The sequence below is a fragment of the Astatotilapia calliptera genome, chromosome 3 (genome assembly GCF_900246225.1).
Source record: "Astatotilapia calliptera chromosome 3, fAstCal1.2, whole genome shotgun sequence".
NCBI lineage: Eukaryota > Metazoa > Chordata > Actinopteri > Cichliformes > Cichlidae > Astatotilapia > Astatotilapia calliptera.
In genome coordinates, this window is record NC_039304.1 from 20820209 (window position 1) to 20838263 (window position 18055).

The following is an 18055-nucleotide window of genomic DNA, read 5'->3' on the forward strand; positions in this document are numbered from 1 at the left end:
CGCGAGACAAGTTAGCGACAGTTAGGTCGCCACCGGAAATGAAGCGGTTGCTTTCAAAACAAAATCATGACCTCATTTTAAAGGGCCAAAATACTCCAGTACTAAAGTCAGTTTTTGGAATTTACTCAGATTTCCATCTTATGCTGCTTAATACAATATTCCACTACTTTCCAAACAGTAAAGAGAAAAATGCATAATATTTCCTTCTGCTTCAGTTAGTGCTTAGTAGTTACTTTCCTGCTTGATCAAATAAGTAGTTTATGTACCTCAAGTACGACTATTCATTGGAGAGTTTTATTAGTCATTCACACTTATTTGGTGATACTTTTTGAAAACAAAACATTCATTTTTAATATATTGTTATAAAACAATATTACAAGTGTTTTCATTTTTTTAAATTCTGCACAGTGCATGTTGTTATTGACTTTTCATCACTTGTACACTGTTATTTCAGTAGAACTGTGATGTAATTATTTAACTGATAGCTTTTTACTACTGACAGTTGTCTGCATATCAGTTTTTACTTCTATTAATATTTTTTTTTAATTACCTTTTTTGTTAAACCATAATGGCGTTATTAACTAACTAGGTTAACCAAATTTTCCAGGAGCTTTTAACTGTATCTCATCATCTGCATCAGCAAACAGCATTATTTTTACTGAGTGCATTACTATGCAAAAAATGCATGAAGTGTGATAGGGTCAGAGTACTTTGAAGCAGTTGTGCGGCGGAGACGTTTTATTTTGAAAATTACTACCGGAACATAAAACAATATATTGTGGTTTACCTGTCAGTGACCTATGCCACCATTCAGGGTAATTAAAGGTAACGTTTAACTATGAGTGTAATGTAAATGTGGTTGCGTAAATTACTTGGTTGTGGCTGTTAAACTAGTGCCTGCAAAACATAGATAGCCTTCTATTTGATGTTTGCTGCCCAGTATCACTTGTTTATATGAGTTATAAGAAAATAACTTGGATTTTGTGAACAAAGTTTCTGATAAAGTATAGATACAGTATGATATCTATACTTAACAAGATGAAAATACAGTATACCAAGTACACTGCATCTTGAACTGTTCTCCATTAGTATTTAGTATCAGTACTGGAAAAGTATCAAATTTCAGGCCAATAAGATGTTTGAGTTAGTATCCAGTATGATTTGAAGGTGGGGCATCCTTTTCTGTTTGTCCTTGTAATCATATTTAAAATGACATAAACTGTAAATCTAAAACACACGTGAGTGTAAAAAGACGTAGAGGCAGGTTTATGAAGTTATTTTAAATTTTGCATGCTCAGAAATCCAGTTTTTGTTTTTGTTGCCTCACGACAATGTTTGGCGATAAGAGCTACTTTTGAGGGTAACTTTGATAACAGTGTGTTTGTATGTAATGATATGTTATTTCATGTATTTGTGCATATTACGTGTGCCAAAGTCAGGGATTAAAAGTGAGACAGTGGGATATTTTTTTGCAGTATTTCAGCATTTAGTTAGAAACCGAACCAGCATTAAGGGAGTGACGTTGTTTTTAAGTAGCAGGTAATTTCAAATGCAGCGTTTCTATCAGTTCAGCAAACATCAGCAAACACATAAACAGTTTGTGTGCAGTTTGTCTCACAGTGTGTTGCTAACTAAAGGTCCGGTTGCTGTATTTAACAGGGAGAGAAAAGCAAGAGAGCCAACTTCACTCGGAGATGGAGAAAGATAAGAAAGACAGGACAGGACAGGAGAGGAGAGGACAACGGGAGGTTAGATTTAAAAGTAAGGAGTGCTCATTTAAAACTTACATGTAAGTCTTCGTGTTTTAAATCAGATATTGGGTCTGTTCAGGCGACATTATGTTTTCTCATATTGTGAAAAATGCTGCAGAACAAACCAAGGTGTTATTTAAAGGCTGCATGAAAACCATCTGCAGGTTAGTGCAGGATAAACAGGTTAGTTTGCTGCACAGTGATGGATTTAAAGTAAAGAACAGTGTGTGACTGGTACACAGTGGCTGTTAGGTTAGGTTACATCAAGTGTAGCAGAGCTCCATATGAATTTTAGCCGATTATGCTGAGATTCATTCACCAAATTCCACTTTCATATCAACTTTATACCTTCTAGAAAAAAAGGCGTAAACCGTACAGCGTCAGTGTAGAGGAGGGTGAGGTGTAGAGGATGGAAATCATCCAGGACTACTCCTGAAACATCTGCTGACATCTGGTTGAATTAACTTGTGTAAATCCACAAAGTGCAGCAGGTCAGCTGATCACAGCCTGTACACTAAGAACATCTACTGGAGCTCTCAATGGAAATTATTGTGAGTTATGATTCTTTTCCCCACATTACAACTAATTTTAAGGTTCCCCCACCACCCAAGAAACAACAACAACAACAAAAATGAAGTTAAGCAACCATCAGTCAGCAGCAGAGGGCAGCATTGTTAAACATAACGAAACCTCTTGGCTTAGCAATTGAACATGCAGAGCGCATACCAGCAAGAAAAAAAAAATCCTTCTGCAATGCAGGTCAGTGGGTTAGTGGAGAATCCACAGAGTCTGTTTGAGTTTGTGTCTCACTGCACCACCGAAACTGATAAAGAGCCTCGTGTGAAGCTTTGTTTGGATTCAGCTCCACACAGACGTCTTTTATTTTGCTTTATTTCCCTGTTTTGTATTCAAAATAATCAAAATACAGGATAAAATGAATGATGATATGCTTCATTTCAAATGTCTGTAATCTGACTTCACCGCCTCCTTCTACATTACTTCAGACAAACCACTCTGATTATGTTTCATACATGCAGGCTGAATTTTTTTTCTAAAAATCTGGTAGATTTATTGAACAAATTCATATGTTTAGAGATTTAACAGGGCCACGCCTGACAGGGACTAAAAAGAGAGAGCATATTTCTCCTGTGTTGGCTTCCCTTCACCGGCTCCCTGTTAAATCCAGAATTAAAATTAATATCCTGCTCCTCACAGACAAGGTCTTGAATAATTAGGCTTAAAACTTTAGTTTTTGATCAAGCATATAGTTAGGGTTATATCAGGTAACTCGTGGAGGCTTTCCCTGATGCACTTCCTAGTCACTCACTTTTTCTCACTCTCTATGTACTTTTACACACCTCTGTCTCTTTTGTCCTGTCTCCCTCCCCTCACCACCAACCAGTGGCAATATAATCTTCTTCCTGAGCCTGGTTTTGCTGGAGGTTTCTTCCTATTAAAAATGAGTTTTTCCTTCCCACTGTTGCCAAGTGCATCCTCAAAGGGGGTTGTCTGATTGTTGGGGGTTTCTCAGTATTATTGTAGGGCCTACCTTACAATATAAAGCTCCTTGAGGCGACTGTCATTGTGATTTGGCACACAAATGCCACATTAATGCATAAAAACCAGTTTGTACTTTTACTGATGCGTCCATATTGATAACCTTTTTATTTAAGTTTTTTTTTTTACATTTTTTTGTAATTTGACATTAATGACATATGTGGAATGAACAACAAACCCCCCTAAATGCACAGCCATGCATCCATCTGCTTATCCGTTTAGGGTCGTGGGAGGCTGGAGTCTGTCCCAGCTGTCACAGGGCGAAGCAGGGTACACCCTGGATAGATTGCCAGTCTTTCACAGATTAACATGCACATATATGATTACATTTTTTAAATATTTTAATTCACAGTGATCCTAGCACTGAATAGATGACCTTTGCAACATACATCATATTTCTATTTAAAGATAAACCATAACAGCACCAAATCTTTATGTTAGTTTGTGTGTTTTTTATGTGAATTAAAAGCCTGATATGTGCATCTGCAGTGTGAGGAGGTGTGCAGGTACCATTACGGTGAAAAACATCATATTAGGGTTTGACCCTGTGCATAAAAGGAGCATGTAATCAATCATGTCCACACAATAGGTGCACCACCCTGCTGAGCTATTTATTGATCCTCTTCCACCAGGACAGACCTCCATGGTCATTTGTAAGGAGTTGAGTTCACTATAACTTCTGTTTGCCTAATTTGCATGCTTTAAAACTCTGGAGCTTTTTTGCGTGCAGACTTTGACCTACAGCCAGTTAACCCACATTATAGCTGAGACCCAGTGTGTCGCCTTCAGCGAATAAACAACACTTTCTTTCGGCAGGATGACGTGACGGTCACAGAATAAAGGCATAAATGTTCCTTGACGGGTACACCCAGTCTAAAAAAAACAAAACATAAACGTATCACAATACCAACCGAGTGGAGAAAAACAGACAACCTGATCACCTGTAAGGCGACACCTGAGGCCCAGACACAACTGCTGGGCATGTAGAGACAAGAAGGGAAAACCAGGGGAAACACACAACTGACGGCGCTAATGTCTCTGTGTAAAGCTGCAGGAAAAATGTGGCCCGCAAAGCAATTATAGCTGCATTTAAAGTGTGTATAATTTTCCGGTTGCAGGGAGTGTAGCTTGCGGTCTTCTGTGTTTTAGGAAAAACCTTAAAGGCTTTGTTAGTGCACGCCTTCGGGGTAAAATGATATGGGGTCAGTGAACAACACAAGGAAGCCTTTGGGCGCTTTTCCATCTTCTTTCCTGTGTCTGCCGACATGAGATATCCACCAAATGCACTCTAGCTGCGGCTCATTACTGTGTCTCTCACAGTTTACACACAATGGAAACAACTCAAGCAGCGTCACCTATTACAGCATCCAACCGACAGACGCCAGCTGATAATGTTAAAGCCTCTGCTTCCGGATAAATCAGACAAAGCATCGCCCAGACGTTTAATTTTTCTAATGAGATCACAGACGTCAAATCCAGTCATCCTTCACCGGACAGTAATTTACTTTTCAGTTTGTTTTGAAAGGAGCACTTTGCTCTCATCCACTTTCCAGCACCTCCACTCAGCCCTGGAGACCAATGCAAGCTGATCTGGCTGTCCCTCGGGGTGCCAGAGCAGAGTGTCTGCAACTGTTGTGCCTCTAATGGACAATTTTCATTATTAAAATGACAAGTATTTAAAAGGTTCCCCCACATTCCTCTGCGCAGGGTCAGAAAATCTTCTGGAGATAAAGAGTCACCAATATTAGGGAAAAAAGAAAGATACAAAAATTATTTTCAATTGCATTAAAAATGCAGTGTGTGAAAATGGACAAGTCAAAGTGGTTGACACAGGAAAAAAACACAAACAAAAAAAGAAAAAGGACATTCCACCTCCCCCCCCCCCCACACACACACACACACTGCAATTCAATTCCAGCAGCAGATTAGAATCAAGCACAACAACATTTCCACATTTCTGCATCAACAAGTTCATAAATGCACACTCCACTGATAATGCAATGCACAGTTTACGCTTCATTCAGGGCTTTTACAAAGGTACAGATGCACATCCTGCACATATAAAACATATTCACCCAACAGAGAATCTATATCACCTTTAAAACATTCTGTAAATAAAAGAATCAGTGAAGACGTGGTGGTTGCACAGGATTTGAAACTGAAACTTTCAAAGTAACCTTTTCCTGACTGTGTTGTGTGTTCAGCATCGGTTACCACAGTGATTTAGCCAGGTAGAAAGAGAGTCACTTCTGTGACACAGAAAACTGTCTTTAAGTTCAACCTAACCTGCTAACCCATTAATTTTGCTTCCTAGTACACCCCTCTGGTTAAATAGGCTCAGCCCTACACTGAAAACAAATCCATAGACAATACAGAACGAGGTACTATTTTAAAGTGAATTCACAATAAGTAACCTGCCTTTGTTTATTAAGCCATGGTGTTTTTCTACAGGTCCTGCATTTATAAGGAATTAATATAGAGAAAAACGCAACTGATGTTAATTTTTGGAGTAGATAGTAAATAGAAGAGTGTATTATTTACTGTATATTTTTACATGCATGTGCCATGCGGTGTTTCTTAATGCAGCTCCCCTCACCAGCTGCAGCATCTCTGTTCTCTTATCTAGCTTCACGTTTTCTTCCACAGTAGGAGGAGGGATGGGGGGAGCTGAAGTGGAATGGGCCCAGGGGGAAGGTCCCATTGTGGCAGCCCCTACCTTACCCCCTAACCCCCTCTCACCTCACTGGTCCTCCTTTGGGGACCAGCATGCAAGCACATGAAACAGCTGGTGTGCTCCAAAAAGCAATTATAAAGCCCCGGGCCCCCTGCCTGGCTGACCGGGGCAGGGGATAGTGTGGTCATTAGCACCCCCGGACGAGTTTTAACGAGAGGCCACCACAAGGACGGTTGGAGGGGAGACCCAGCAGGTTCACATCACTTATATCAGGTGGAAATTGGAATTTCAGATGAAGGAGAGGTGTGTGTTTGATCTTTTATTTACACGTTTTTTGAGGGGTAAAACAGGTAGTCCATACAGTTTTTTTTTCTTCAGTTAAAGCATAAATGGCTAAAATAAACAAATAAATAAATGAATATCAAGCCAAGTTTCTCTATGCTGTGGGGATGTTATTCAGTTGGTGAAGCTAATGAAAAGCCTGTGTATCTGAATTAGTCCTTGTTCCTGTTGTGCTCTCTGTGGATTGATTTGTCCCCTGAAGGGAACTGGAAGCTCAGGTGTTGACTGTGCTATTGATTCGCCTCCTACCAAGTGTTGTTAAAACTCTTCAGTGGGGGAGCAGAATGAAAAACCACATGAACCAGCCTCATTAAAATACATGTTTTGGCCCCTTCAGGTGACTGCAGGAAAAATTGAGTGAGAATGATTTTTCAGCCTAACGCTACATGTAACATTTATATAACGATCTAGTAAGATCTAGTGGCTCAGATAACTGTGGTCTGTAGACTGTGCCTCAGACATTTACATACTGATTTGGTTCTTTGATCGAGGTTATTGACAGCAGTCGCCTATCCATTCATCAGGAAGGACACAGTCCACAGATCACTGATTATTTAAATGTCATGCTAGCTCAAAGATGATTAACAGGCTCCAGAGGTCTAGTAAACTTAGAGCAGATCTGCAGACCTTATCAATCCATTTCATCAGGCACACAGAGTATAGCCACTGTGATATCACTCACAGGTTAGTGAAGTCCTGTAGTAAAGCTGTAAGCTTAGCATTTTTGCAGTTAGCCTCCTGGTGTGTTGAAATCACATATGATGGAAAGACTGGTTCTGCTTTTTAGTGCTTTATGCATTTATATACTTACTCCTCAATGCCCAAGTGCGTTTTTATCTAGCATTCACATACAGCAGATATCTATAGGCTGTAATGTTCATGCGGTTTACATGAACAAGTAAAGCATCTCTGGCACTACCTGATGTGGTCATTCCTTGTGAATAAGGAAGTAGATGAAAGTAGCTTTTTATGGACTGTGCTTCTTTAAATAAGACTTGAAACTAATGACTGAGACATAAATCCATCATTAAAGTGTTTACTGATGTCACAGAGCAATAGAGCAGGGGGGTCTTCTTCTCATAGAGCCCTCCAGCCAGATGTGTTGCCCCCTGCTGGCCATTACAACAAACAGAAACCTCTGCGTTTACTTCACAATTTAGACCTGGAGGATACATCACTGTTTGCTCTGCACCAAATTGCAGTGCAGTCTGCACCATAGCTGCTGAAACATTTCACCAAAAAACAAAAATGTGAACCTCAGTGGCCCTAAAAGTCGCCATCTTCTTCTCCTTATTCTTCTTCCTCTTTGGGCTGCTATCTGTAGGTTCACCACAGAACCTACAGATAGCAGATTAGGGTGTGTCTCTGTCACACCAACCCTCTGCATGTCATCCTTCTCTATATCCATTAAGCTCCTCTGTAGTCTTCCTCAAAGCATGCCTTCTTCTTCTTCTTTGTGTCGGGTGCCGTGCCTGAAGCAGCCCTTCTCATTCTGGGCTTGTCAAAACATGCAAATGGAAAGTTAGACATTTTAATCCCAGAAAAAAAACCATCTGATTGCATAGAAAGTGATAGTTTTATTTTGGTGGAGAACTGCTCAGCAGCGTGATTTGATTGTTGTTTGCTCTTCTCACATGAAATTTATCTGAAGTCCGTGTCAGGACAACAAAAACTAATCAGAGGTTAAAATGGGACACATCAGTCGCTCACGTCACTGGGGAAGGCTCAAGTCTAGTACAACTCAGGGAGGTCAGCGGGGGTCAGAATAATCCCCCATCTCTCTCTCTCTCACACACACATGCATGAATGCTTACACATAATCCCCACAGCATGCTCAGTGAAGCCCAGCCTGGACTCACAGCAAATCAACAGTTGTTGTGATGAATAAGTGATCAGCAGGACTGAATAATAAATGACATGTTTTATTATAATGTGACTTCAGTGTTTTATTTTTTATTTCCCCTGCTTTCAGGATAGAGCTCATAAGGAAGAGAGCCACTAGCCTCCAGCTGTATGTGATAACGATGTGTCGCCACCCGAAGTATGTGGCTGTGAGGTGTGAGATGGCTCCACGCCGTATGATGGGCTTTTTTTTAATGCCTCTCTGGCATCCAGAACCTTCAGGTGCCCCCAGGCAGGATTCACAGTTGCCTGTAATGAACATCAAAATAATTTCATGACTGAATCTCATCTTAAAACAGGGACATTTATTTATTCAGCTATTTGTTTTACTTTACATCACCGGGGTTGATTTGGTTTGTACTCAGTTTGACTAAAGTTGTTTGTTTTATTGTATTTAATATTCTGTGCTGATATGAATTAACCTACTCTGTAGGTGAAAAACATGTTTGCAGCTGCATAAACGCACAGAACATTCAATGAGCCATTAAAGGGCTTTTTTTCTATGCACGTGAGCCTCATTATGACGCTACCCTGAGTATTTAAACCAGTGTAAAAATGTTTTAGGACACATTAAACCATAAATGTCTTAACATAAGAGAAAAAACTGTAATTTCAACACCACGTCTCAAGATTTCTATGTAAAGATGTGTAAAATTATAGAAAATGACAGAGAAAATCCTCCTAGCTCATTATGCACCCTGTCTTGTATTTATAAGACATACATGTTTTGTTGATTCACAGAATTTTTTATTTATGTTTATCTGTTACTTAATTCCTTTTTGGTTCAGCGTGAATAGCTATGTGGGAGCAATCAGCAGAAAAGGCTTAAAACTGATGAAAATACAGTTAAATGTCCAAAAATAAAAGCCAATCACATTTTCCAGCCTTTTAGTGGACCTGATTGGAGTCTTTGCTGGGCCAACTGTAGCCCCAGAACCTAATGTTTGACACACCTGCATTATATATATATATATATATATATATATATATATATATATATATATATATATATATATATATATATAGTATATTATAAGGCTGACACGTGTGCAGTAATGGGAGGCAGTGGATGGTTATCGGGGCCCAGCAGCCATGTTTCTCTGCCGCAGGGGTCTCCTGGGTAATTACAAACAGCCCCAGTCAGTGAAAAGCATCCAGACTTTGGATGAGGCAGCTCGTGTTTATTGCCACTGAAATGTCTTGCTGATCTGTTAGAAAGGAATCATAATAAAGATCGTGTCTAATATACAGCTCAGGGTTTCCGCACAAACGGACTCCTCATCTTCTCCAGACACTAAGCGCATGCACGCAGCAGCACGACCTGGGGCACTTCAGGCGCCCCCACAGGTGCATTTTTGCGGTGATCACGTGTGTGCCCGCCCCGCTCAGCAGCCTCCAATAAAGCACGGCAAAAGTCACCGCTCCTCTCCCTTCTAGCAGCCAACACCGCAACGAGGGAGGCACAGATCGGCAGCGGTGACGTGAAACGAAACAAGCACCGAGTCCGTACCCGCGGCTCCAGGAGGCTTAATTGGTAAACTAAAGCTCTCGGTAACCGGACGCCGCTGGTGGTGCTGGCTCGGAGCTCGGCAGAGGACACCGGGCCGTCCGGCGCATGTCGAGGTTGTGTTTTTCAGAGAAGGCCAGGTAAGTCAGACCCTCCTCCTGCTTTGCGGTGAAGCACGTCTCCGCTCTGTTTCAGTGCAGCTTCTTTTTATACGTCAGCGTATTTCTGTTTGAACCATGAGTCTGATGACCATGTGTGCGTGCGTGCGTGCGCTCGTGTCAAACTCAGCTCACCATAATTTAGAATCCGCAGTGAGCAATGCTCCGGGTTTTTGCGGAGCATCAGCACCGGAGGCACACACGCGCTGTCTGAGGATTGCTGAGAAACGACCCCCCACCACCCTCCTACCCTTTCGGCGTGACCGTGGGACCATTAGAGCTGTAAATGCCGGCTGAATCAGCTGTAAAAAGCGACTGTGTGTGTGCAAAGTGCAAGCAGCGGCAGCCAGGGCTGATATGTCTGCGTTCTGCGATGTTATCAGAGAGCAGGACATGGCAGACTACCCCAGGAATGAGAAAAAGAAAAGATATTTAGACTCCATCGTGGAAATCCATTCTACAGACTTCACGAGTGCACATCATATTTCAATGGGTAATGTAAGAGTCGCAGTTAAACCCAGCCACGCTTTTCCAAAATCGTCTTGTTTTATTTTTGTGACATATACGATGATTCGTCACAGCTGTAATTAAAGTATTGTCCCCCTCAGCACAAGCAGCAGGAGTTTTATTTACAGACTGATCGCATCAGACGCGCACACTTTATGATTTATTGAATTAACGCCCCTGTGCACGCTCCGCTCTCCCTCTTTAGTTTCAATAGGCTGGAGCTCGAGTGAGGCAGGTCTGCGCGCACTGGAAGCCTGGGATTCAATTGGTGGAAGTAGAAAGTGGAGCCCCGTCCTCCTTTCTTTTTCTTTTTTTCCTTTGCTGCAGGAGGAGCAGACTTGGAGGAAATTGAGAGAGACGCCGCTCAGCAGCAGCAGCAGCCTGCGCAGTTTAGAGAGAGAGCACGGCATGAGGGACTTCACCCCCAAACTGCGCACCGACTCTGCAGGATGCACCCCTGCAGCTGTGTAGCTGCTTGAGGACGCACTGAGACGAGCTCGTTCCGGACGTGTGCAAGAATCTGAGGGACTGGGCTTGACTGGTTTCAGACCGCAGCTGCAACATTTGGTTTATCGTTCCTGCTCTCCTGAGAGCCGTGCGCTGTGGCCTTCTAGCGGACATGGGAAATGTAAACAGTAGTCGGGCTGGATTTTAAACTACGCACACGTCCCAAGTCCGCCTCCTCCTCCCGGGCCGTCCGAGACGGAGATGGAGACGGAAAGGATCGTGCATGAGCAGGAGGGAGAGGCTGAGCCGCCCATGCACCACGTCCATGGAACCAACCGGATTAGACCGTCCTCATACCGGGCCCTGCGCAGCGCCGTGTCTACCCTGGCCCGCCTGGATGACTTCAGCCGCGAGAAGATCGGCGCAGGGTTCTTCTCTGAGGTGTTCAAGGTGAGAAAACGGGGTCTAAACGGGGGGACGGGACAAGTTTTCACTTAACTTCCACGAGCTGATTTTGAGTCTCGTTTGTGACAAGCTCGAAGTTTAACGTGCACATCCTGCTCTCAGTGGAGCCTCTAAACTTTCAGTATTTTAAGACTGCAAATAGATGTACTTCCTGACGCCCCAGAATGAGTTGTTGACTTCCTGTCAAGTTTCTTGATGGTGCTGAATAACTGCTGAGGAAGCTGATGATGCATTTTTCTTTTTCTTTTTTTTTTGATGGATGGCATCATGGTGTCCACACCTGTTTGCAGTGACCCATTAGTTGGTGAAAGATGGACGCAGTGTTTTGTTTTTGCCTCCCAACCCCGTGTGTAAGGGGATATGGTCAGTGCAGGTAGATCATGTACACCTGTAAGGTGACCCTACTCCTGACTCTGCTTGCACCAGTGGCCTTCATCCCCTTTTGTCACGCTGCCTTTTCAGTTGCGTCGAGCCTAATTCTGAGGTACGCCTCATTAATGATGGCTCTGAGTTGCCAGGGTGTGATGGCGTGAAAGAGATCACTCCAGGAGGAGCTGGCTGCGAAGAACCTTAATGCAGCGTAGCAGGTATAGCTTTAATCTCTCGAGTCTGTTTCATCACGGTTGTCTAGCTGCACCAGGAGCTCCCGGCAAGGTGTTTTAGCAGGTGTTTGTCTTTGTCTGAGGAGATTTTGTCAGCATAATGGTGTCACAACTGTCCACAGCTCAGTTATGAAATGTTACAGGTGTGTAGTTGAATTGGCAGGTGGGTGTGGCGCGACCTAAGACTTTATTAGGCTTGATTCAAAGATTATGAGGATTAGGGGGTTAATCTAGAGCATACTGGGGCTTTATGGGAGCACTTGTTGTCACTGTTGATAAAGCTGATGTTTTTTTGCTGCAGATTAATGAGCTAATGGTTGCAGCTCTGTATTTATTCGCTGAGCAGCAGTGCAGGTGACTGCAGCAGCATTTGGTATAAATGAACAGTTCAAGCTTCGTTTTTTTTTTTTTTTTTTTTTTTTTTTTTTTTAAGAATCTAATAGGATCAAAGTTGGAACAATAATTTAAGTAGGTTTCGTTGTTTAATGAAGGCAAAACGGCCTCATTTCTAATCATTAAGTTGACTACCTGCTCTCTTAAGCGTTCTGATGAAAGGTGTTTGCCGTTTAGTCTGTTTCTTCTTTCATACAGACTTGGAATTAACCGAAGTACTGCTAAAACCTAAACCCCCAAAATTCTCAGGCAGCGCAGTTGTCAAGTTAAACGATCCAGCTGTAGTATTTTATAATGGTGTGTTTTTTCACACCCTACATCACACTCGCATGTGATTCGACAGGCTTTTGCAATAAATCTGCGTCTTTAAATTGAATTTACTGTGCAAAAAATAATTGTTAGACACTATTCACTCTATAGGTGATGAAGGCATTCCTCTGGGGTTATAGCTTCTGTATATTTTTTTAATAAACTGTTCAAGTTTTATTTAATTTGGTTTTATGTTGGTAGAAGGAAATGAACTCTGGGTTAGTGCGTTGGACTTTGTTTAACCTTTTAAGTGCTCGTACAAATGTCGGTGTCAGTGAGGTTGCTGGTGGAAATAATTTGGGTGCAGCTCTTATCGTGTGCTCTGCTCGTATACGATCGCCACACTTCTAGCAGCAATGCTTCATAGGCTGTATGTACCAGCCTGGACTAAAGCTTTAGAGTATTCATAGTTGCATTTAAGTTGCAGGTGTGGATTTCCTCCATATCACTCCTGTCACAAGTGTCTGTGTGTGGCTGGTCAGGCTTTCTGTGTGTATGTATAGAAATAGAAACACTTGTATGTTAACCTGCCCTACAGTAAATCACTGCCTGGCTGAAGAATTTCTTAATTATCAGTTGATGTGTTTGACTTCAAAAATCTAAAATATTAGAAAGGGACAATGTGATTTAATTTGGTAAATAGTTTATCAAAGGATTGCGAGCTCTGCTGTTCAATACTGACGTCAGTGCCTATAAAATAAACACTCCTTAAAGGTAAATCTGTCTACAGTAATGACTAGTTCTTGTTAAGAGATTATTTTGAGCTCCTTCATTTTGACTTGCCAAACACCCAGATGAGGTAATGTGTCTGATCTTTGGATCTGTGGTAACTCACAGGTTAACAGCTGGCTGTAAACAGCTCCAGTTGTTTTCAGTGTGATGATCTTGTCTTTAAAAGCATTAGTGGGACTGTAGAGGATGAATTTGGTCCTCCTGCAGATTGTTGCACAACTAAACTCGTGATATGAAATCACATGGAGTGGGTGCATAAGATGCTGAGTACAGTAATTATTTCCATCATCGATCATACTGTTGAACAGGCGTTTGTCAGAAATGGTGGCACATGCTTATTGTGGCAAATCATGAAAATGAAAGGGGTAAAAAACACAAAATGATCAGTTTCATGTAAGGCAAAGAAAAGCAGCAAAGGTTTTCATGTCAAAACGGGACATTATTTCAAATATTTCTAAAAAGTTGGTCTCTACTTCTAACATTTTAAAGGTTAAAAAATTAATTGGCTGGGCTGTGGAGTCTAATGCCGTTTTCACACAGGCTTTGGAGGCCTGGACTTATCTACACGCGTAACCCAGTTGGCGTGCACGAGCGATCACAAATGACTCAGGCATCAGGTGCCCTTTATCACGTCCGTTCCTTGGTACAAAGTTTAAGGAAAAGTGATGACTGTGCAGCATCTACGCCGTCTCCTGTGCGCTCTGCTCGGGCCAGCGGATTTCCAGAAGGGGGAAGTCCTGATGATCATTTGTGCATTCATTTGTGAAATAAGAATGTTGTTTTCACAAGAAGTTGACTCATTATACAAAACACGATTAAGTAAAAATATCTAATTCTTGCTTTTGAGTGCTTCAGTTTAAAAGAAGTCCGGCTCAGGTCGACCTTCACTAAACGAGGCTTTTTGTGTTCGGACTTCACTCTTTGTGCTGTTCTCGTTCTCAAGGAAAAATGTTCTTGAGGCCACTCGGCTTCTTGAAGCCACTCCCTCAGCTTTGCCCTTTGAATGGCCAATGAGCATGCAAATGTCACTGTGCTCACTGCAGGCTTGTTAAGTTGCCAATTGAGTCTGGATGAGTGTGCTCTTTGATAGTGCTATATAAATGCAAAATTGTTACCACAGCTATCAGTCATATTTATAAAGTGTGCTGACCGAATAGTCGCTCCTGTGTCCGGGTTTAGCCCGGAGGAAGAAGGCCCAACTGTTCTGCAGAAAAATCCCCCTACCTGATGTTTTGTTTATGAAACTTTACTAAACTGAAAGTGTGTATGGGCCACACTTTGAAATGGATGCTCCTGCACTTACTCACAAAGGCCTCCTGGCCTCCTGCCATGTGTGTGCTGCTGTTGTGCTTCAGATCAATGGTGACTCGCAGCAGCACAAACGGGCAGCCATTCACATCTCCAGAGTGAAATTGTGCAATCTGGGAGGGGTCGGGGGGGAATAGAGGGCAGGGCGATTTAAAAAAAGAAAAAAAAAAAAAGAAGGAAAAAAAGGAGTGCACGTGTTAAGACAAATCCTCCAGGTGCTGTAATTTGTCTTTTTAATATTGTTCAAAGCAAAGTTCTGGACGTGTCTGTCTGTAAGTGCCAGCTTTTGCACTTGTGCAATACTCCTAATTCATCAGCCTGATAACCCAGAGGCTCGAAAGCAATAAAGCGCCCATTCACAATTAAACTGCATCATAAGCCAAAGGTTCAGTTAACTGTAGGATGTGGTTATTTATTCTGTCCCTTTCTCAGGGCTGCAGGGAGTTGAGCAAACAAATTGGATCAATTTCTAATTGGATTATTGTTTTACTTCATATTACTGCGTCACGCTCCGGCTGTTTCTCTCCTGATAATAGATGGCATGTTTGTGAACGCAGAGAATGTTAGATGTCCAAGAACAAGCACACGTAGAAGATTTGGTTCTCATTTGGACCTTCTCCATCATTTACATGAGACATGGAAATCTCAGCGTCCACAGAAAATCCCACTCTGCAAAGGCAACTTTGGTGTATCATTTGATGTTTTGTCTGTTCAGACAGGGTGTGTGTGTGTGTCTGTCTGTCTGTGTGTCTGTCTGTCTGTCTGTCTGTCTGTCTGTCTGTCTGTCTGTCTGTCTGTCTGTCTGTGTGTCTGTCTGTCTGTCTGTCTGTCTGTCTGTCTGTCTGTCTGTCTGTCTGTCTGTCTGTCTGTCTGTCTGTCTGTCTGTCTGTCTGTCTGTCTGTCTGTCTGTCTGTCTGTCTGTCTGTCTGTCTGTCTAGTCCGTCTGTCTAGTCCATCACAAACCTCAAGTGCTTGAGGAGTCTGAGGCTGGTGATATTACGTCACATTCGTGGCACAACCGAATTCACAGATCACTGACTGTATATGAAAGTTTCCATGTGGGTTCCACACATCGAATTCAGCTCACTGTGGCTCTGGAAGTTGTTGCACACAGGAAGTGACGAGGAACCGGATCCCGGGCTGAAGACGTCACGTGACTGCAGTCACACCTGAGCTGCAGCACACCTCGCTCTTAATGTGTGAGGGCTCTATCACGTCTTGTTCTTTCAGTTATAAATGTAAAACATGAACTGATAGTTGGCTGGGTAAAGGTAACATTTGCCACCTAGATATGGGAATTAAGCTGGTTCCAGATCCTATCGAATTTCCCAGAGGAACCCACCCGAGGGATTAATAAAGTTCTATCTTCAATTCATTGGACTTGTATACCTCAAAGCTTATCAGAGTATCTATTATCAGTGCTGGTATGTGTGTGGGGTTTTTGTGTTTGTTTGTTTTTTTTTGTGCATAGCTAAACTGTGATGTCAGTCTCATGCCATTGCACACCTCCACATGCAGTTTTATTCTCTGCCGCTCTGCTCTGTTAATCAGTTGGTAGTTGATGCTGAAAACTTTTCTTTCCCACACAGAAATTCGATCACATAAAGTAGCTGGTGAATAATCGAACCTTTAAGTAGAATAGGCAGATGTGCTGCTGTCAAAGTTTTATCTGTACTCATCCATAGTTCTTCCTCCAGGTATAGCTAAAATGATTTAATCTCATTATTTTTGACCTGTCTATAAATACATGACTGCCTAATTTGTAAATTATATAAAGCAAAATTTAAGCTGCTAACAACTGCTGTGCATTTGCAAGCCTCTTTGCAACCCACCTCCCTTCTGGCTTCTCCTTTTCATGCTGTTTCTGATTTAATCAGTGTCCTGTTACTGATGCCTGCCCTGCTGTGCGCCCTGTCTCCAGTTTTCCAAGTATGTGTATCGAGTTCCCAGAACGGAGCCATACCAGCAATTATAAAATTACTGCAGATGGACCACTAGCAGTCTTATTTTTCACTTACTGTGCTCCTGACTGAGCTGAGCTTAATAAGGTCAGAGCCCAGATGTTATCTTTCAGTGTAGCAGTTGTAGTAGTTTCACCAGTGCGTTCCAGTCTTTCTGCTCATTACTACAAGCAGCCTGTTATCTTAGTGTTATATTTAACAAACATGCTGTACGTGATATAATTCCCCATTTCCTGATTGCTTTATTCTTTTGGTAATTGAGCTTCAGCATCACTGCCAGTTTTCTCACAAACACTGAATTTCCATGAAACTCCTCACTGTAAGAAAGCCAGTCTTCCTGGTAATTATCATACATGCTGTGATTAGCCCGACTGGAGGCTGTGTGTGCATTTGTTTTGGACTCTGCCTAAACCTGATGTAAGATAACAAGCTCATGGAGAGTAAGTGGATAAGAAGTGGGATTTAGGAGTGTTGTCCCTGTGATTGAAGTGTGTCGGTCAGCTGTATGTGACGAGTTGGTAAGATGAAGGAAATGGTTTGTCAAACGCTGCTGTGCTGCTGCTGTTTGAGTGTTTATCAAGTTTATATCTGCCATCAAGACCTGTTGCTAGGCAAAAATTCACTATCATCAGCTATATTTGGCTTCTAGCAATTAGACTGTTTCCTGCTTTCTTAAATGTAGGGATTTTTTTTTTCTTAAAAAAAAAATTGTAATAAGGGCTTTGATATTTGAACATTTTAAATCAGGTTTAACATAGAGCTAGATTATTTTCAGCCCACCCGCTATAGTTAACAAGCTGTCATTTATCCACTATTTGTAGACCTGAAATTAATTTTGTTTAGTTTGTGAGTTATATGTACATTATATTTAGCAAATAAACGTGCTAGCTAATAAAGTTTCTTCCTTAAATATTCCTTAATAGAGTATACTTTGTAGGTAGGTTGTATTTTTATTCAATTTCAGGATTATTTTATTTAAGCCACTTAACATTGACCTGTGAATCATTTAGGTACATAAAGATGCCTAACTCGATAAATGAGCTTGTATCGTCTGCATATAACAAACAGCATGGTAAACAATGAGACTGAAGTTATGTCTTTTGGCACTTTGTTACTGGCAGCCTGTCACAAAAACACAGAACTTGTTCCAATTTCATTAGTTGAATCTATAAAGTGTGTGTGTGTGTGTGTGTGTGTGTGTGTGTGTGTGTGTGTGTGTGTGTGTGTGTGTGTGTGTGTGTGTGTGTGTGTGTGTGTGTGTGTGTGATTGATTAAAAAATTGAGGAAAACTGGGCAAGTAGAGGACAAAAGATGTGTCAGGACTGGGGAAAAAACATCTACAGTAGATTAACGATATCTGAAAGTCCTTAAAGTGGGAAAAATCCAGCACAGGACCTGACTGATGCATCTGGCCCTTCAGTCGACCCATGTACTGTTCAC

At 41.8% G+C, this 18055-nt stretch overlaps 1 protein-coding gene across 1 annotated transcript in view; it reads left to right on the plus strand.

Annotated features, from left to right (window-relative positions):
• Positions 1 to 9608: 9608 nt before the first annotated feature.
• tesk1b (testis associated actin remodelling kinase 1b) overlaps positions 9609 to 18055 on the plus strand; it is a 32394-nt gene continuing 23947 nt past the window's right edge. The window contains exons 1-2 of the mRNA XM_026162284.1: positions 9609 to 9873; positions 10726 to 11295. Of these exons, the coding sequence (XP_026018069.1) occupies positions 11107 to 11295 (189 nt within the window). The 5' untranslated portion in view covers positions 9609 to 9873; positions 10726 to 11106. The remainder of the gene's footprint in view (positions 9874 to 10725; positions 11296 to 18055) is intronic.